The following is a 17131-nucleotide window of genomic DNA, read 5'->3' on the forward strand; positions in this document are numbered from 1 at the left end:
TATCATACTTTATTCAGTCACAAACTATAATGATAAACATGAAAATTCAGAATCTGTTCTGCTTTTGATGCTATGAGATTGCTATTCTAGACCTACCCAGTTTTTTCCAAAAGTAAATTTTCCTTCCCCCCCTCGTCTCCCCCTTTTCCTCTCTTCAGTTAAGGCTGAATTCCTTTAGAAAATGGAATGGTAACTACAAATGGATGACTACCAAACACCAAACTTAGCTAAGCTGGATAATTCACACAGCTACACCCCTTTCACGGTGACTGAATTCTGACCTTCACAGTATTTCCAAAGTATTCTATATTTAAACACTTACTCACCAAGGAAACACAAAAGTGACTGGTAAGCATTCCACATTTCTAAAACTGATGTCACTGACTTAACGAAGTCCCCACAAAAAGCTGGTGGGAGATACAAGGATGATCCCCTATGGGTCATGCTAAGAATCTAGCTGAAGGAAAGCAGTAAGGAAAGGAAGAAAAGTTTTGAAGGAAAGACTCCTTGCAAGTGTTGCTTTCTTTGACTCAAAGAATGATGTCAGCAGCAGGGACTCCTGCTATTTCAGCCACACCTAATCCACAAGAGGATTGGGTTCTTCTGTTTGCTCTTTTAAGTGAAAAGCATTAGTGAACCTTCAGAAACACCAAACTGAGACAAAATGCTGCCTGAATTATAAAAAACTACACATTCATTTGTATCCAATTCTGTACTTCACAAACAAAATGTAGCATTAGCTCCCTAAACTATCTTTTCAAGTAAAAATGCACTTCTGAAGTCCACCCCCACAGAGCCGTATATCAAGAGAAAATGCCAATCACATTCACAGAATGCTAAACCCTATGGGTTATATTCCAGTGGGATTTACCCAAAATTCCAGCATGTAGTTTTAGTTCATAGTCTGGGTAACTACCAACAGAGTTGTAACAGATATCTGGCACATCACTGTCCAAAATACCAAAACACTTCTAACATATCTCCTTTTCCATCGTTTGCCTTTGAAGAAATTGGAAGCTATAAAAAGGTCCAAAGAAACAAAACCAGCATTAAATTATAGAGTGCTAACCATCTACATTTCCACCTACATAGCACTTCAGGGAGCTCACCTCACTGGTACTACAGCAGCAATGCAGTCCCGTAAACTAATAAAAGTATGACATTTGGTTACACAGCCCCTTGAAATAAACACAAAGAACAAAAACAACAACAACATGTTTGCTTGAAAACGCAAGAGGCTGTTTAGCTCAGCTCAGCACTGTCATTGTCAGTAGCCAGCACTGTGCCTGTATCAGTGCACACAGTCTGTTCTCCTCAGCCCTGCAATTTCACAGGTGATCTATAGCTGAAAATCCTGTTTGGTTACTACATATCAAAGACTCCCCCTGGAAAAAAAAAAAAAAGACTTTTTTTTTTTTATGATGTTACAAAGGCACAAAGAAAAAAATCCAAAGCCAGCAACTTCTGAGTTACGAAGAAACTTCCAGATATTTCAGCAAAGGTGAATTTAATGCATTTTTTAATAGCACTATCAACATTTACACTTAAGTGCACACTGCCCTTGTAATGGATGGAGATGTATGATGTTATTCTCTTCACAGTGTACCTCATAGTGACAGACAGAAGTCTAATCCCCAGAAATTCTGGACAACCTCCTCAGGCTTGACATTCTCATATATTTAAGCACTGATTCATCTCAGAATTTGTTACTGTAAGTCAATTAAGAATAACCAAACCCAATTCAGATGCAACTCAGTACAAATAACTCAGTGATGAAAGCAAGATTCAGGGGCTAAATTTTTCCTTGCCCCAGCTTCTGCTCCCCAAGTTCCAGCTGGTTTTCCCCTCTATTCCTTCAACTGTCCGTCCTCCACGCAAATAGGAAGAAAGCTCCTCCTTGAGCACATCTCTTGAGATGTTCTTTACATTTTTCACATGTGTATCTTTACATAAAAAAAGAAAACCAAACAATACAGAGGCAGAAATTATTTTTCCCCCAACTTCCATTACTATTTTAGCTTAAACAGATGGACCATAAAGGTTTCTCATTTAAAAAAAAAAAAAAAAAAAAAGTACTTATATGCAAGCTATAAGTCAATTAACATTGTTTCTATTGAAGATTTACTTGCTAAGTCTCTAGTCAGCCTCTATAGCACATATAAAACCTCATCTCTTTCAACTTTAGGAAATGTTTCTCATTGTTTGATTCAAAAATTGTAAGCATTTATTGGCTGGCACGGGAAAAAAAAAGGTATAAACATCCCCTTAAAGGAGAGGCTTCTGAGAAATACCACTGCTTCTAAAGTCACAGGATGGTGGAAATTACAAACTGGAATCAAACTTGCAGCTCTGGAGCTGGCTTCTTCAAAGCAGTGTTTTGCCTAACCTTTCTCTCATGGATATTTCTATCTGGGGAACCAGACAGAAATCTGTCAAACCTCTGTGCTCATTTTCTCAGAAACATCTCTACTGCACATCCTATTAGTCTTCCAGAAAGCAGGTCATGATTTCAAGCAGTACTTTAGATCATCATAGGTAAATCAAAGTTAAACTGCCATGCCACACATACATACAATAAAAATAATAATAATAATAATCAAAACTTAGTTGCACTGTCTGCCTCTAATGCGACCAGAAACCTTCCCTGATCCTGCAGGATCAACTGGTGCTTTTTGGTTTTGGCACAGAGCACATTTACCATGTGAGGACAGCTAATGGCCCTGGTTTCTAGAGAGCTTTTTAGTGAAGGAAAGCAGTTCTCAGCTGGAGTCTAAGTGTTTTGTTTCGAATTGCAGAGGACAGGACCTGTATTAAGAAGCAAGATCAGCTACCCCATCTGCCTTGACTTATTAAACCTGAAGGTCGACAGTGAACCTGAAAGTGGATACTCATAAGAAATTAATTCAGAGACATAAACAATTCAGCAGAAAAGCCTTCGTAAGCTGAAATCTGCATGATCGGGAATTTCACTATGGAAAGACCCACACCTCGCTAAGCAGCCTTAGTGCACCTTGCAGATGCAGAGGACACTGCCATACTCATCTGTACAGCCACAAGGGCTGCGTGAGCCTGCCTGCATCCTGCACTTCCCCCATGGGGTTCAGGACATGTGAGCAAAGGGAGCATAATCAGGCTGTGTATTCAGAGAAGGAAAAAGCAGGAGGGAGAATAAAAGTGAAGCAGAAGAGAAGATATCTGCTGAGTAAGAGCTGCTCCACCACGGAACCAACCTCATTGCAAATGCTGAGTGCACATTCCTCAGTCATTGCCGAGCCCCCGCAGGGATGCCGAGGAGTGACTGGCATACAGAGAGCAGCGGGCGGGTGAAACTGGCTGTGATCTGCACTTATCTGAGTGCTGTCAGCTGGTGACAATGGTTTTACCCCAAAATGAAAGCTGATGGGGAGAAATACATGCAGCAGCAACCTCCCATTCTCTGTCAGGTGTGAACCCGGCACTGAAATCTGCCTCCTGTAGAAATCTGAACTTTCCTGCATTGCAGACATCCAGCCTGGGAGACAAGCAGGGTCTTTCTTGTCCTCCAGCTCAGCCCACCGTGTTCAAGGCTCTGAGATTTCTTCTACAAGAGGAACCTCAGCACTTGAGCCTTCTCACCAGACTCACTCCCGATTCTTCCTTGACACTGATTCTCAGTTATTTTTCTAATTCTTCATACAGTATCCACATATTCAAATATATTTAGAAACAAGGCTATGGGGGTAAATGCACAGCCTAAATGAGGGTTGTACACGGCAGGATACCACCATCATTAATTCACTTCTCCAAATATCATCTTAGAAGTAAGATGGGTTTAAAACTAAGGCGGGCTTGATAAACTTCAAAGCTTTTGAAGCTGCAGACAGTGTCAAAACGAACAGTGAAGAGGGCTCCTTAAGAGAACATATCTTGGCTAAAAAGCAAGTCATTCATTAAGGGATTAAAGAAACCCACAGGTGTTCAGCTGGAAGCTGTGAGAATTAAGAGAAGAGCCAAGTCAGTACACTTAAACAAAACACCCTCGTAAGTGAGTATGATATACCCTGAAACAGAGCAGGAAAAAAGACAAGATAGGCCTTTCAGAATAGAAAGGAAAAGGAGGGGGAGGGATTTCTTGCTTTTCCTCATTTTCAGTCTCTCATCCTCTTCCAGAGGCAAATTAATTGCATATGCAGTTTCTGACCTACACTATGAAGTAAATTGTCACTCCCACGCATTCTTCACTAGAGGCCTATCAGGCACTCATTCAGAAAAATAATAAAAAGAATGGCAGAACATCAACAGGATCACTTCTAACAAAGCATACTGAATTATATCAGGACTGCAATAAAAAACAATTGACATTTACCATCAGTACTCCAGTAATGCTTAAAATACCCAAGCATTTCCACACTGAGTGGCACAGAAATTCTCTTTTTTGAAGCCTTCTGACCTTCCCAAACTGAGGAAAGGTCACAGGCAATCCTGCCTCAGTAGTCCTTGAAAAAAAAAAAACAAAAAACACTTCTTGTTTCGCTATTGGCAATTTCAGAACATGTACTGTGAATATGCCCTAAAATGTGTTTTTCAGCACAGAAGAAATCCAAACGATCAGATTCTCAGTCTAAGCTCCAAGAAGAGCCACCCATCCTGCAGGACCCGCAGGCTTTTTGCTGGTGCTGGGGACCCACTCTCAGGGTACCTGAGGCCATAACAAGAAGCCCCACTGTCCCCAGATCTCTCCCAGGACTGGTGGGAAACTGCCATCCTGCAGCATGGGGAGGACAGAGCTACGGACAGCTGGCCAGGACTGACTGATCCACCGCACCACCATCATCACCACAGAACAAGACTTGATCTTGACTGTAACCTTGCTTTTACATTACTTTGTTTTACTTTACCTTGTTAGCTTATAATCCTGTAGACAAAATTAGCTGAAGCTAAACACACTTTTTATAGTATATGGTACTCTTTTTTTGTAACTAGAAAGACAAACTATGCATAAATGTCTTAAGTAGCTGAGATTCTGAGCACGTACTAACTTGAATTGTCCATCTATACAACTTATTAGGCTAAGAACTGCTTCTTATTTTCTCTTTATTCAGTGGTCAAGTCCTATCTGTGGCTTCTGTGGGGCTGCTTCTGAATAGAAGCTTACATTATAAAACTAAATCAGAATCATAGCTAGGACTAAAGTTGGCAGGCTTTGTTTTACTTAAAGTAAATCATAGAATCATAGAGCCATAGAATGGCCTGGGTTGAAAAGGACCACAATGATCATCTAGTTTCAACCCCCCGCTATGTGCGGGGTTGCCAACCACTAGACCAGGCTGCCCAGAGCCACATCCAGCCTGACCCTGAACGCCTCCAATGGGAAGAAGTAAAAATATTCTTAGCAATCCTTGCTGTACTGCTCTCTCCTACTGGTGAATTGAATGGCATACAAGTACACCACACCTTGTTAAAAAACTGCATTTCCATGTATTATTTGCAGAAAGAAAGTTATGATGTAACAGTTAATGCAGTGAACTGAACATGAAGATCGAAGCACCTTTATTTATGAAAGCGTCTGCACTGTCTGCCTACAGCTGACCAAAGTTAAGACTACGCTTTGAATAAGCTGTGTTGTAAGATGCTTAGTCAAGGATTTCCCTGAAGTCAGTCACCTAGTTTTATAAAACCATGCAGGAAAAACAGGTATAACTATTCTTTTATTTAACTAATTTTAGCAGATTAAAACAAGTCATTACTTCAAAGGTCGTTACCCAGCATGGTGGGCAGCACCAACCCACACAGATTCGGCCAGGGCTTCTCAGGACTGGGCCTGCAGCACAGCACAGCTTACCCTAAGGAGCCTGTGCATAGACAGAAGACAACACATAGACAGGAGTAACACAGCGCATAAAATTGGCAATGTAATGCTTACACAAGCACTAGGGACTGGTTTTACAGCACACGGGGGTACATTACTTCTCCTGTAAGTACTTCCCAGCCAGGGAACCTGCATGCAGACCCTCAGCACTTCTTTCCTAGGTTGGGATACTTTCAGCAGTCAGTGCCCAGCTTTGTTTCCATGGGGCTGTCTCCCCCACACCCTGCAGTCCCTCCTTGTTCTGAAAGGGGCCACCATCTTACAAACCCTGGCAGAGCCCGCAGTTGTGCTGGGAGCGTCCAGCAGCGTTTCCTGCAATTTTACTGCTCAGACTTTGGCAGGCAGGATAGCTTTTTCTGTTCACAATCCTCATCTTATATTTTATCAATACTCTGCCTAGTATTCCCTCCCAAATTAGCACTGATGATTAGCTGCCATTCAAAGAACAACACTAACCACTTGCAAGGAAACAGCAGTGCAATAATTGGCTTTGAAACCTCGGTAAACACTTGCGAGAACAAAATCAACAGTGCATTCCTGCAGGAGCCCTGTTTCTCCCAGAAGTTTGGCCAAGTCTGCACACCACGGACTCTGCTCTGTGCCCTCCCCTCACCCCCCAGCCTGCTGTTTGCAGACTGGTGGCATTGTGCTCCTGACAAGCTCACAGCAAGAGAGGGGCACAGGCTGCCCCACACCACGTTCTGCGGGATTCACTCCACTGCATCACTCCACCTGCAGATGAGGCCAGTGTGCTTGTGGCTGCTGGCACAGCATCATTCCCTCCTGTAGTGCAGCACCATGAGACAGAGCCACAGTGATGACAGGAGAAGCAATTGCTTAACACATGCCCCACCTGGCAGCTACTTAAACAGGTTTAAAAAAAATCAAAAACAATAGGAAGAGGAAAGGATAAATTTCCACTTTTCTAAGCATTGCTAAAAGAAAGCAGACTCCTTTCTATGACAGGGGAGAGCAAATCCTCCCTGCTGGGATCTAAATGGATGTGACATGGGCATAGTGTCATAGGCTCCCTCCCGTCACCTTCCCAACACAGGGATTCCACCTGCTATGTGAGGGCTGCATCACAGCCATCAGCCAACCAGCCATACGCACATGGCACAACAGATCCGGGCTCTATGGACTTAACAAGCATCCATGAGTTTAACTTTAAGACCTAGTATTATTTATTCAGGTAATTCCTCAGAGGAACCTCTAACTCCAGCTGTCACAAAGCCTGCCTCACCCCATCCTCTCTGTGCTTTCTGCTGTGTCTCACCATAGAATAACATACATATCATTTTAAATCCAAAACTATTCCTATTTTGGAGAGGAAAACAAAGCACATTTTTGAAACATCAGCTCTAAACTACGTTCCAGATTTGTTTAAACCACCTCTACTGCTCTGCATCCATGTGCAGCTCCACAAAGTGTGGTGAAAGGTACTATTGAAGCCTCAGACACACAGAAGCAAAAGCCAGCACGTCACATACGCTGCCAGACTTAAGTAAGCCAAATAAAGGCTAGCCGAGGGCTGTGCATACGTTATGGGAAAAAAAGTCTTAACGAGCAGCGGGAGCGCAGTTACACGTATCCCAAAGCACGCAAGAGGCGACTCCAGCACGTACCACACCTTCCCGCAGCTTTCACCGCTGCTTTCACCGCCGCTTTCTCCTCCGCAGCGCACCGCTTCCAGCCCAACTTCCCCCCGCTGCTCGTCCCGAGCCGAGCCGGCAGCAGGGCTCCGTCGCCGCCCCGGAGCCCCACGGGACGCGTGCCGCCCCCCCCCCGGCCGGGCCGTGCCCTCCGCCTACCTTGGCCACCCAGCTGAACAATGGGGACATCCTCTCAGCCGTCAGGCGCCCCGCGCTCCGGCCGCTCTCCCCGGTGCCTGCCGCCTCCCCTTCATGCGCCCCAGCCGCCCGCCCAGAGCACTGCCCGCGGCGGCGCCCGCGCGGGAAGAGCCGGGCAAGGCCGGGCCGGCGACGGAAAGGAAAAGAAGGGAAGGGAAACAAGGGCCGGGCCGGGGGCCGCGTCCCGCCCCCACCGCGCTCCGCCTCCTCCGGGTAGCCGGGGCTCCCCGCACCGGGCTCGGCGGGCTGCTGGGGAGGGAGGGAGCCGCTATTGAGCTCGGTGGTCTTTTGAGCAGTTCGCAGTAACTCAGTAATCACAACTCCCATAAAAAGAACGCTGCGCACAGTCTGTGTAGTTTTGTAGTTTTCTGGGGGGGGGTATGGCAGAATCGAAGTAAACTAAGTCTTCATTGGAAACCGTTGTGAAATGTTACATTTCCAGTCAGGTTCACCTTTCCTAAGTTATCTAATAGCAATTCACATCAATCACAAGTAGACCTATCTCCAGAAATGTCACAGGATTGTAGAAATGTTTGGGTTGTAGGGGGCCTTAACGATCACTTTCTGTGGGCGGGGGCACCATCCCTACCCCAAGGCTGAACGACATCCAACCCTCCAGGGATGGATGGGACATCCACAGCTTCTCTGGGCTGCCTTCGCCAGTGCCTCACCACTCGCATTGTGAAAAATTTCTTCCTATTGTCTAATCATAATCAACCCTCTGTTAGCATAAAAGCAGTCCTGTCACGGCACTGTCTGATAGAGCCCCTTTTCAGCTTTCCTGTAGCCCCCTTTAAGTTCTAGAAGGCCATAACGAGGTCTGCCCAAAGCCTCCTCTTCTCCAAGCTGAACAAACCCAGCTTCCTCAATCTTTCTTCATAGGAGAGGTGCTCCAGCCCTCTGATCATTCTTGTGATTCTCTGGACCTGGACTCCAAAGCTGAAAGCAATACAGCAGGTGGCATCTCTCGAGAGTAAGAAAGCTATCAGAGCATTTCAGTAGTACGAAAATCTCCAGTAAGTGAAGGGACGTGACCCACTTCCCTGACAGGAAGATTTTCAGCTCAGCTGTTCCTCTGCTAGCCCACCTCTGAGCACACAGCCCTGCTGTATGCAGTAGAGCTGCAAGAAAACAATTGATTTTCCTCAGTTTGGAGGAAGGACACAGAATTAGGGGAAAAAAATGCTTGGATTTCACAGGAAATGATCTGCTTGGGTCATACAAAAAGCCCTTTATTTTCCATCCCCTCATAGAGACAAAGTAAAGAGAGAGAGATTTGCAAAATCCAAACAGTACAGCATAGTGCTTCATCTTACACTTCTTCCCAGCAGAGTTCATCTGCTTAAAGTTAGATGAAGAAGTGCCAAATGCAGCTTCTTGCTCTGCCCAAAGCTATGCTCATCTGACCAACCAAACTGCTGAGGAACACTATGTGAACAAATTAGAAAACAACAAATCAGAACATCAACCCAGAACATTAAGACCTACCTAGAAAAGGTGGCTAGAACACATGGCTGAAAGAATGTGCCTTGGAAACATAATGTCTCTGGTCACAACTAACCGGTGTGTGGTGGTGCGTGCTTAGCTATTGTCTGGCATGGCAGCTCCTTGGCCAAGCTGAGCTGGTTGTGGTGGAACCAGGGAAAATCTGCTTCTCTTAAGTATTAGGGCTCTCTAGTGGAGTCTTTAACCTAAATACTAGTTTACCCACTTTTAAAATTAACTAAGTATTCACCAGTTTAGGTGGCATGCTCGAAGATTTATAATTATATTTATGATTTATGTTGGGGGGGACATCTAATGCGGGAATTTGAAAACCTGTAGACTCCCTTTCCTGAGCAACATCTGCTGGTGAGACACAAAATACTAACAACTATAAGCTAACTAACAACATGCAGCTTACTTACAGTGACCTTCTCATGGCTGGAGAGCCAAAAGCCTGCCTGGAGTTTTTTAATTAATTTAAAACCAATGCAACAGCTTCTGTAACTAAATCCATGACAAAGACATTTCATATTTTCATAAAAGGAGAACAGAAATCCATTTTTCTATAGGCGAAAGTAAAGTGATTCACGAGGGTGATCAGTGGCTCATTCTGTCATTACAATGGTGGCCACGGGCAATTTGACCATGTAGACTTTCTTTACCCATAAATCTAATAAATTGTATGAGCAACGCTCACTCTGGTGGTGGTCTCAAAGGTTTATTGGCATAATAGTGGTGAGATATTCTCCCTGCTGCTAGTGCTTATGATGTATGGAGCACAAATATGAAAAAAGGGCATTTTTTTTCTCTGGGCTTTAAACTTGGCAGCTTACAAAACATCAGAAGTACTTACAATTTAATGTATGTAAACTAGGTTTACTTTTACTTCAGGCAAGAAGAATGCAAGAGCATCACGTGCCGCTTATAATTGTACAGCGTATCTGTTCTGTGGTGGTAGCATTAGAGCTGTATTTCTATAATGCTGAACATGAACAATATTTTGTCTAAACGATCATTTTTGCCCTTTTCTCTGAGGAGATTCTGCCAGCTTGGGAACTTTTCCAGCTCCCCCTTCCTGGCTGGCACCCTTCCACAGTTTCAAACTAACAATACACACACATCCTCCGAGTCGCCATTAAATGCTGATGTCAGTCAGGAGACTTGGCTTCTAGCCCTGACTACCAAAGAGCTCAAAGAGTTGGCCTCAGTGTGTCACTTTGTGCTACTTAACTTCTAAACCTGCTGCCTGCAGTTGTTATAGTGATGTATGTATGACTTATACACACTCAGAAATCTTCTACATGTTACAGGGCTGGTAGGAAGAGTGGTCAGGTGTTGAATGTGCTGAATTAAGAGATAAAGTAACAGTGAATGAATTCCAACTTCTGCTGTTAACGTGATTTTCAGGCATGCTACTTCACAACTTTTCCTGCTTTAGTTTGTCGAATGGAGATGATTTATGCTAGCCTTGAAAGAAGAGAGACTGGGTTATACTCAGACATACGAGTAATTCTGGCAGCTAGGCTTTAAATGTTGAGATATAAAAATGTTTGTAATGTATTAAATTCTTCTGTGTAAATGAAAAGGTCTCTGTTTTGCTCACCTTCCAAAAAAGCAATATAGCAAAAACAATAACTGCATTCATTTTCAGGATATTCGATTGAAAAGGGAACCTCTGTACTTTTCTGTTTTGAATTTGGCTTGTACAAACTGTCTCTCCAAAAATACTGTATATCCATTTTGGGTAAATGGAAAAATTCAGGGCCAGGGCAAATCACATCTGTACTGCAAAAACAGTAAGTAGCACTTGACACCATCTTATCTAAGTGTACAATCTTTTTTTTAAAAAAGTAACCCTCGTGCATATGAACAGTTCCATGTTATGATGGAAAATATTAGCAAGATATTTGTCTCTTTTTAAACATAGCAGCAATTAAAATGCTTCAAAGCTCCAACTGAAGCTTACATTGTCAGAAAAAAGGATTTTTCCATTTTATAAATGTCCTTCAAAAATTTACACATATACAAATACCCTCATTATTTCTCCTCAAAAACAAACAAACAAAAAAAAGCTCTCTGTATTAAAAGAGAAGAGAGAGAGGGGAGATACAAGTGGTATTAAGAAGGAAGGGGATTATACTCAACCTAACTCAGAAAAGGAATATCTTCTGACTCACTCTCCTCTGATTTTAGCTTTCTTCAAGTTTAATGGTCGTAAATATTTTTTAAGAGTCTTCACAGTATGTCACCACTGAATGAAGTCTCACAAGAAATTGCATTAACAGTCACAAAAATAATTACCTGAGAACTGGACTCTCCTGCTGCTTTTGTTTTAATTTTGGTGGTGGTTTTACAGTACGCCCCATTCCCTTTTAAATTTGTTTTTGCCCTTAATTTTTTTCTTTAAACCTGCTTCTGCAGCTCCTCTTCTCTCTTCCTCTGCCCAAATCACTTGTTACGAGCTCCCTTTGTCTTCTTTTCCTATTAGGGTCTCATCTACACAAAGCCTTTGTAAGTACAATTGAGAAAATGTAAGAAAACAATAAGCCTGCAGTAATTACTAGTATTTGTTATTTGACCTTTGTTTCAAACATCCTCAATTTTTATCCTTTGTTACTTAGTTTTAACGATTCATTAAGATGTCCTTGAGTCTTGTCTCATCCCTTCCAATTCCAAGAGTGGGCTAGATGGTTTCTCCTTTGTCAGAGGAACGAGGTAGAAAAGAAGTTCTTATTACACTAATACCGCTTGTCATAAGAATTCTCAATATTAATAATATTTTGTTAATAATATACAACTATGTTAAAAGATACCAAAATAACACCAGAATGTTAAGCCACCTCTATCAAATTTTAAGACTAGACAAACAATTCATCTGGATCCACTGAAGGAAGAGAATACTGAAAAGAAGATCCTCTATCCAAATATTAATCATGAGTTTTGTTACTCATTTTAGTTAAATTCAAACAAATTCCAATTTCTTGATGCAAAATAAAATAAAAGATAAATCATAAAACCAACAAGCCTTCTCAAACAAGACCTGCATCAGCCCCATGAAAAGAAGTAACTGGCTGGCAGCAGCTGTTCCCTTAGGCAAAGTGCAAAGGAACCCACTGTCTGGAGCTGCATGTACACGCTGAAGATGAAACCCATTTTCTCACTGAAGAAAACAACATGGCTTCTTAATGGCTTTCAGATACTCAGTGGAAAGGGAAATGACAATGTTTTGCTCAGTTTGTCAATTAAGAGTGTAGACTGAAGAGTTTTGGCTATCTGCTAAGCAGCAGTAGCAAGAAAAACACAAGACTTTGGGCTGGTGCCTAGAGATAACATGCAATCCTCTCCCTGCGTAGCAGACTGATAGAAGGGAATGATTTCTTGTCAGAGCTCTGGGCACCAGCCTCAGTGACAGAACCCTTTCTAGACTCTTATGCCAATTTTAGCATCCATGTGATTGTTCAGCTACAAAATTTGTAATCGCTAAGAAGCCTTGATTCAAGTAAGGAATGGTAAAACAGGAGCCAAGGTTCCCTGCTCAGCAGTGGAATAAAATCCTCCAAATGCTACAGTCAATGCTAGATCAACTAGAGCAAGATTAGGAGAGTACGAGACAATGAAATGATTCATTGTAAGGTTAAAGCAGCTTTATGAGTTGCCACCACTATCTTAAGACTCTTCCCCATGGGTCTGATTTGGAAACTTTTCCCTTCTGCCCTATTGTGAGATAATTCTTCGTGACAGCAGATGCTTGATTCAGAAAATTCAGAGAAGAAAGGTTTTGTAGTCTTTCATCAAAAAAGGGACTGGAGAAATGCTGCCATCATCCATAAGGGACACCTCTTCCCAAAACAATGGTATAGAGAACCTAAAACCAGATAGAAGTATCAGCTCCTGAAGTTGGCTATAGGACAAGCTGACAAGGACACTTTTAGAAATACAGCATCTGACCGAAAAACATGAGCAATGTGAAAAGGATCTAGGATATCCTGGTACAGAAATGACTGCTGGGATGTTAAGATAACAATACGTGGAGAAAAAAAGAGAGCAAGGTTATCCACAAACAATGTAACAATAAATACAATCCAGCTGTAGGGTCCTGATACCCATTCACACACATCGAGGCTATCTAATGCAAAATGCGCATCTGTATTGAGATCATCCTAACACATCAAATGCTTCCAAAAACACCAATGAGTAAACTTTGGATTGCCAAACATCATTCTAGATTGAGTATTTTCTGTCTTCTCACAGACAGGAAAAAAAAACCCTTGAAGTCATCAATGCCATGGGCATTGACTAATTCAGCTAAGGCACGGTCATATGGATACATTCTACTGTGATCAAATACGCACTGCTGAGTGAGCTGGTTGTGACCAGTCGATCAGCTGTTCATCAAAGAGAAAAAACAAAACAAAACGAAAACACCAACCAAACACATCCTGTAGGTAAGTTCAGGCAGACCTGTAAAGATATCACTTCAGTCTGAAAGGCTGGAGGCAAGAAAACCACAAGGACAATGTGGGAAGCAAACAACAGGGAAAACACCGCACACAGTAGGAAATTGCCAAAAGAGGCATTGTAGGTTCCAAGCATTTGCACTGTTTTGGGATGGAGGATTTTCTGGCAGCTATGTAACTGGAGAAGGATGAGTGGAGCAAAGTGGCAAACTGCGAAAACAGAGAATGGAGTTCAAAACCAATGGGATTGCTCCTACCATGCAGAGACAAAGACAGGTGGAACCCTTGAGATCATCAGTGTGATCTTGACCATGGCTGAAGCAGACACCTCCCATATCTCTCCTGTAGGCCAGTATTTTTTGCTTTTCTCAATATGACCAAGCTGAGGGACAACTAGCTGAGCTCTGCAAGATGCTGAGAAACCTCTAGGAAGAGAGCAGCAGCAGCCTCTACAGGGACAACACACATCTGTACGCACCCACTGACATAACTGGATAAAGCATAAAATAGTAATGATGCCAGACTTTTTTTTTTTTTTTTTTTTTAACACTTATCTCCCCCCAACAAGAGGCCATGAAGGATGGGATAATTAAAGGCGGACTAACATCCCCAACATTAAAAAAAAAAAAAAGTGGCCACAAAAGGACTTTGTGCCCTCCTCCTCCAGCCTCCCATGCTTCCTGCTTCCTCATAGCAACCACCGAAAGGTCTCCAGAACAAAAACCCACCAAACAAAAACCTGACAGTTTCAGAACGCTTTTCTGAAATACAGAGGCTACACTTAAAGTGTTCCTTGATCCTGAAACTTAAATGGTTAAGCCAAGTAACTCACACGGGAAGACAGATGCTTCATGTGAAAATGTGCCTCATTTCCTTTGTGTAAAAGCACCACCTCATACAGGGAAATACACGTAAATACTACACACTTCTAATAATGGATAAGTTAATCAGCAAAAAAAAGTTTAGAAAGTATGGAGGAAAAACAGACTGTAAGCAGAAAGTTTTTATATTTAACTAGGTAAGTAAAATGTCACAGTTGTAAAATTTATCTACTCCGTGTGCTGTGGGCTCACATAACTACACATTCCTACTAAATGGAGCCTCATGTTAGCTAAGATGATTATATGCAGTTTATTCTCTTACAGACGTTCAGTAATGAATAATATAAAAATGAACAATTTTAAATACATACCTTTATGGAGTTGTAGCTTAGCTGCTTTGTTCACAAAATTAACAAAAACATGAAAACAATCCCACTGCCCTGAGCATATTATTTTGTGCACTTCAGTTGCAACAGCAGTAGCCTAGTGAAGTATACTGAACTCCATAGTAGGAAGAGCCATGCAAAGTAGCCAGTTATCAGTTCTCCACAACATAAATTAATAACTTAAAAAACCTCATAGCTCTGATATATGCAGAGATCATACTGATTTCTCATAACTGATTTCTGCAGCAATCTCTGGGACAGTTCACAGGGTCTATAGAAATTTTACTGGAGTTGAAATATTCTAAAGCACATTCCAAAAAAAACAGAAGTAGTAAAATAATAACACTTGGAACAAAAGTTTAACTCCCTTTTCCCCCTCATCAGATGGTAACGTTCTTGTTTTTGCTGGGAAAGAACTTAACAATAAAGAATACCAGTTCAGGTTTACATCTCTGCAGGTACAGGGTCCAGAGCTCTCATGGCGCTACTGCAGTTTATGTACAACGAGCATGCGGGTGTGAAAGCTATTCATCTGAAAAGGATCCAGTCCTACCCCACTGAAGTCACAGACTCGGTTGCTATTACATCCTTACGCACCTTAAACATAGGTAACAAAAAGAGGAAACAAGTACCGTATTGTCCTGTTCTTTTCCAGAATCAAGCTGAAGAAACTTCAGTTTCTGTAACGTTGCCCTCATGTCATCAGTCTGGACAAGACCCCAGCAGGAACTGGAACAGGCTCTGTCCCGCAGCCCCAGCCAACTAGCAGTGTGCAGCTGGCTTGACCCACGCTCTGCACCCCTTCCCATTGCCAGCCCTTCCTTTGCTTACAAGCTGCAGCACAGTCCTGCCCTAGAAATTTCCTGTGTCACGTGGCACTCAGAACGCTACTGGAAGCTTCCTAATATAATGACTTGCACGTATGGTAACTTTGTATGATGCATATGGAGCTGCATTTTTAATAAGTGAATTGCAATTTTTGTTTTGTGTTGTGTTGATTATATTCTTTCTTCTGTCCTGAAAGTGGAAAATTTTATCAGTGATGTTCCCTCCCACACACACTTTCATTTACAGCTTTTATCTCTACCCTTCCCACCTTCTTCTCAAAGCTTATGAAGTGCACCTTAGGCAGCTCTGTGGACTCTTTGCTGTGATTTCTTATAGCTTTGGCTAAGTTGCACTGTCTTTCAATAACAGTAAAGCCACAAAATGGCAATAAAACATCTCTAATGCCAGGATTCAAACGCTGTCCATACCAATCTGAAAAGACACTTTCCGTGCTTTTCAATTAACTTTTCATTCAGAAGTTTGCAGTTTCAGGTTTCACTATTAACTGCATTCCACATGGAGTTATTCTAAGCCAGTTCTGTCTGATTGCTAAAAACACATAAAAAATCATTTGTGAAATACAACGTGCAATGCAGAGACAGCAAAGGGATTTGTCTTTGTTGAGTATTTGTGGTTTTGATAAAGCTGAATCGCTTCAAAGGGCTCAGGATACGCTGCTGGAAGACATGGCTGCACATTTCTGCCACATGTGCTGACTGCACTTCCGTTCCTCTGCAGGAACAATGGGAGCCTTAAGATTCTGAATCAGCTCTCCCCAACCCACAAATCCACATGGACAAAGCAGATTTGCTCAGAACAGGTCACTTTAACCATTTCTTATGACTGGGAGAGCTAGGATACCATCGCTACCAGATGCCTGGAATAGTTAAAATTAAGGAAATGTGTACGCATTTTCAGGAATAAAGCTCAAAATGTGTAGCATCCTACTTAAAGAAATAAAGTTAGAATAAAATAATTATGGATTGATTTTGCCATTTCCTCCCTCCCGTGTATTACCAGTACCTACTGGTAATTTTGATGTTCCAGAAAAGCCTGTACACATCTGGATGGATGTGCCAGACAGCAGGACTCCTCTCAGACAGTCACACCCTACCTACATTTACTACAACACTGGAACATGGTGAGTTCAGCTACCACTGCAGCCTATGAATCTGAGCTCACAACTCTGATTGCATTCACAGGCCCAAAGAACCTCAGCAGTTATCTGAGCAGGGTCAGAAATTCTTAGTCTTCTGTTAGTTTCAATCATAATTGGTTTACAATTTAAGTTTAGGCTAGCTTTAATTCATTTTCTGTTTTTAAAATGCAAAAAACTGTAACATTAAAGCCAAAGAATTAAATATATGTAGATTAGATTATCTCATTGCATATCCGTGTTAACCCCTATACACGTGCTTTGATTTCACTCAGAACCAAGCTCAGATCGAACTCCAGT

At 42.2% G+C, this 17131-nt stretch overlaps 1 protein-coding gene across 8 annotated transcripts in view; it reads right to left on the reverse strand.

The window, feature by feature from the left end:
• TBC1D1 (TBC1 domain family member 1) overlaps positions 1–17131 on the reverse strand; it is a 97026-nt gene that overhangs the window by 59765 nt on the left and 20130 nt on the right. Inside the window, exon 1 of one of the 8 annotated variants that reach the window (XM_010710297.3) lies at positions 15480–15671. The exons of the other annotated variants lie outside the window; for them this stretch is intronic. Coding sequence (XP_010708599.2) covers positions 15480–15656 — 177 coding nt within the window. The 5' untranslated portion in view covers positions 15657–15671. Of the gene's footprint in view, positions 1–15479; positions 15672–17131 lie in introns of those variants that run through there. 8 annotated transcript variants of the gene reach the window in all.

The sequence above is a fragment of the Meleagris gallopavo genome, chromosome 4, assembly GCF_905368555.1.
Source record: "Meleagris gallopavo chromosome 4, MGAL_WU_HG_1.1, whole genome shotgun sequence".
NCBI classification, from domain to species: domain Eukaryota; kingdom Metazoa; phylum Chordata; class Aves; order Galliformes; family Phasianidae; genus Meleagris; species Meleagris gallopavo.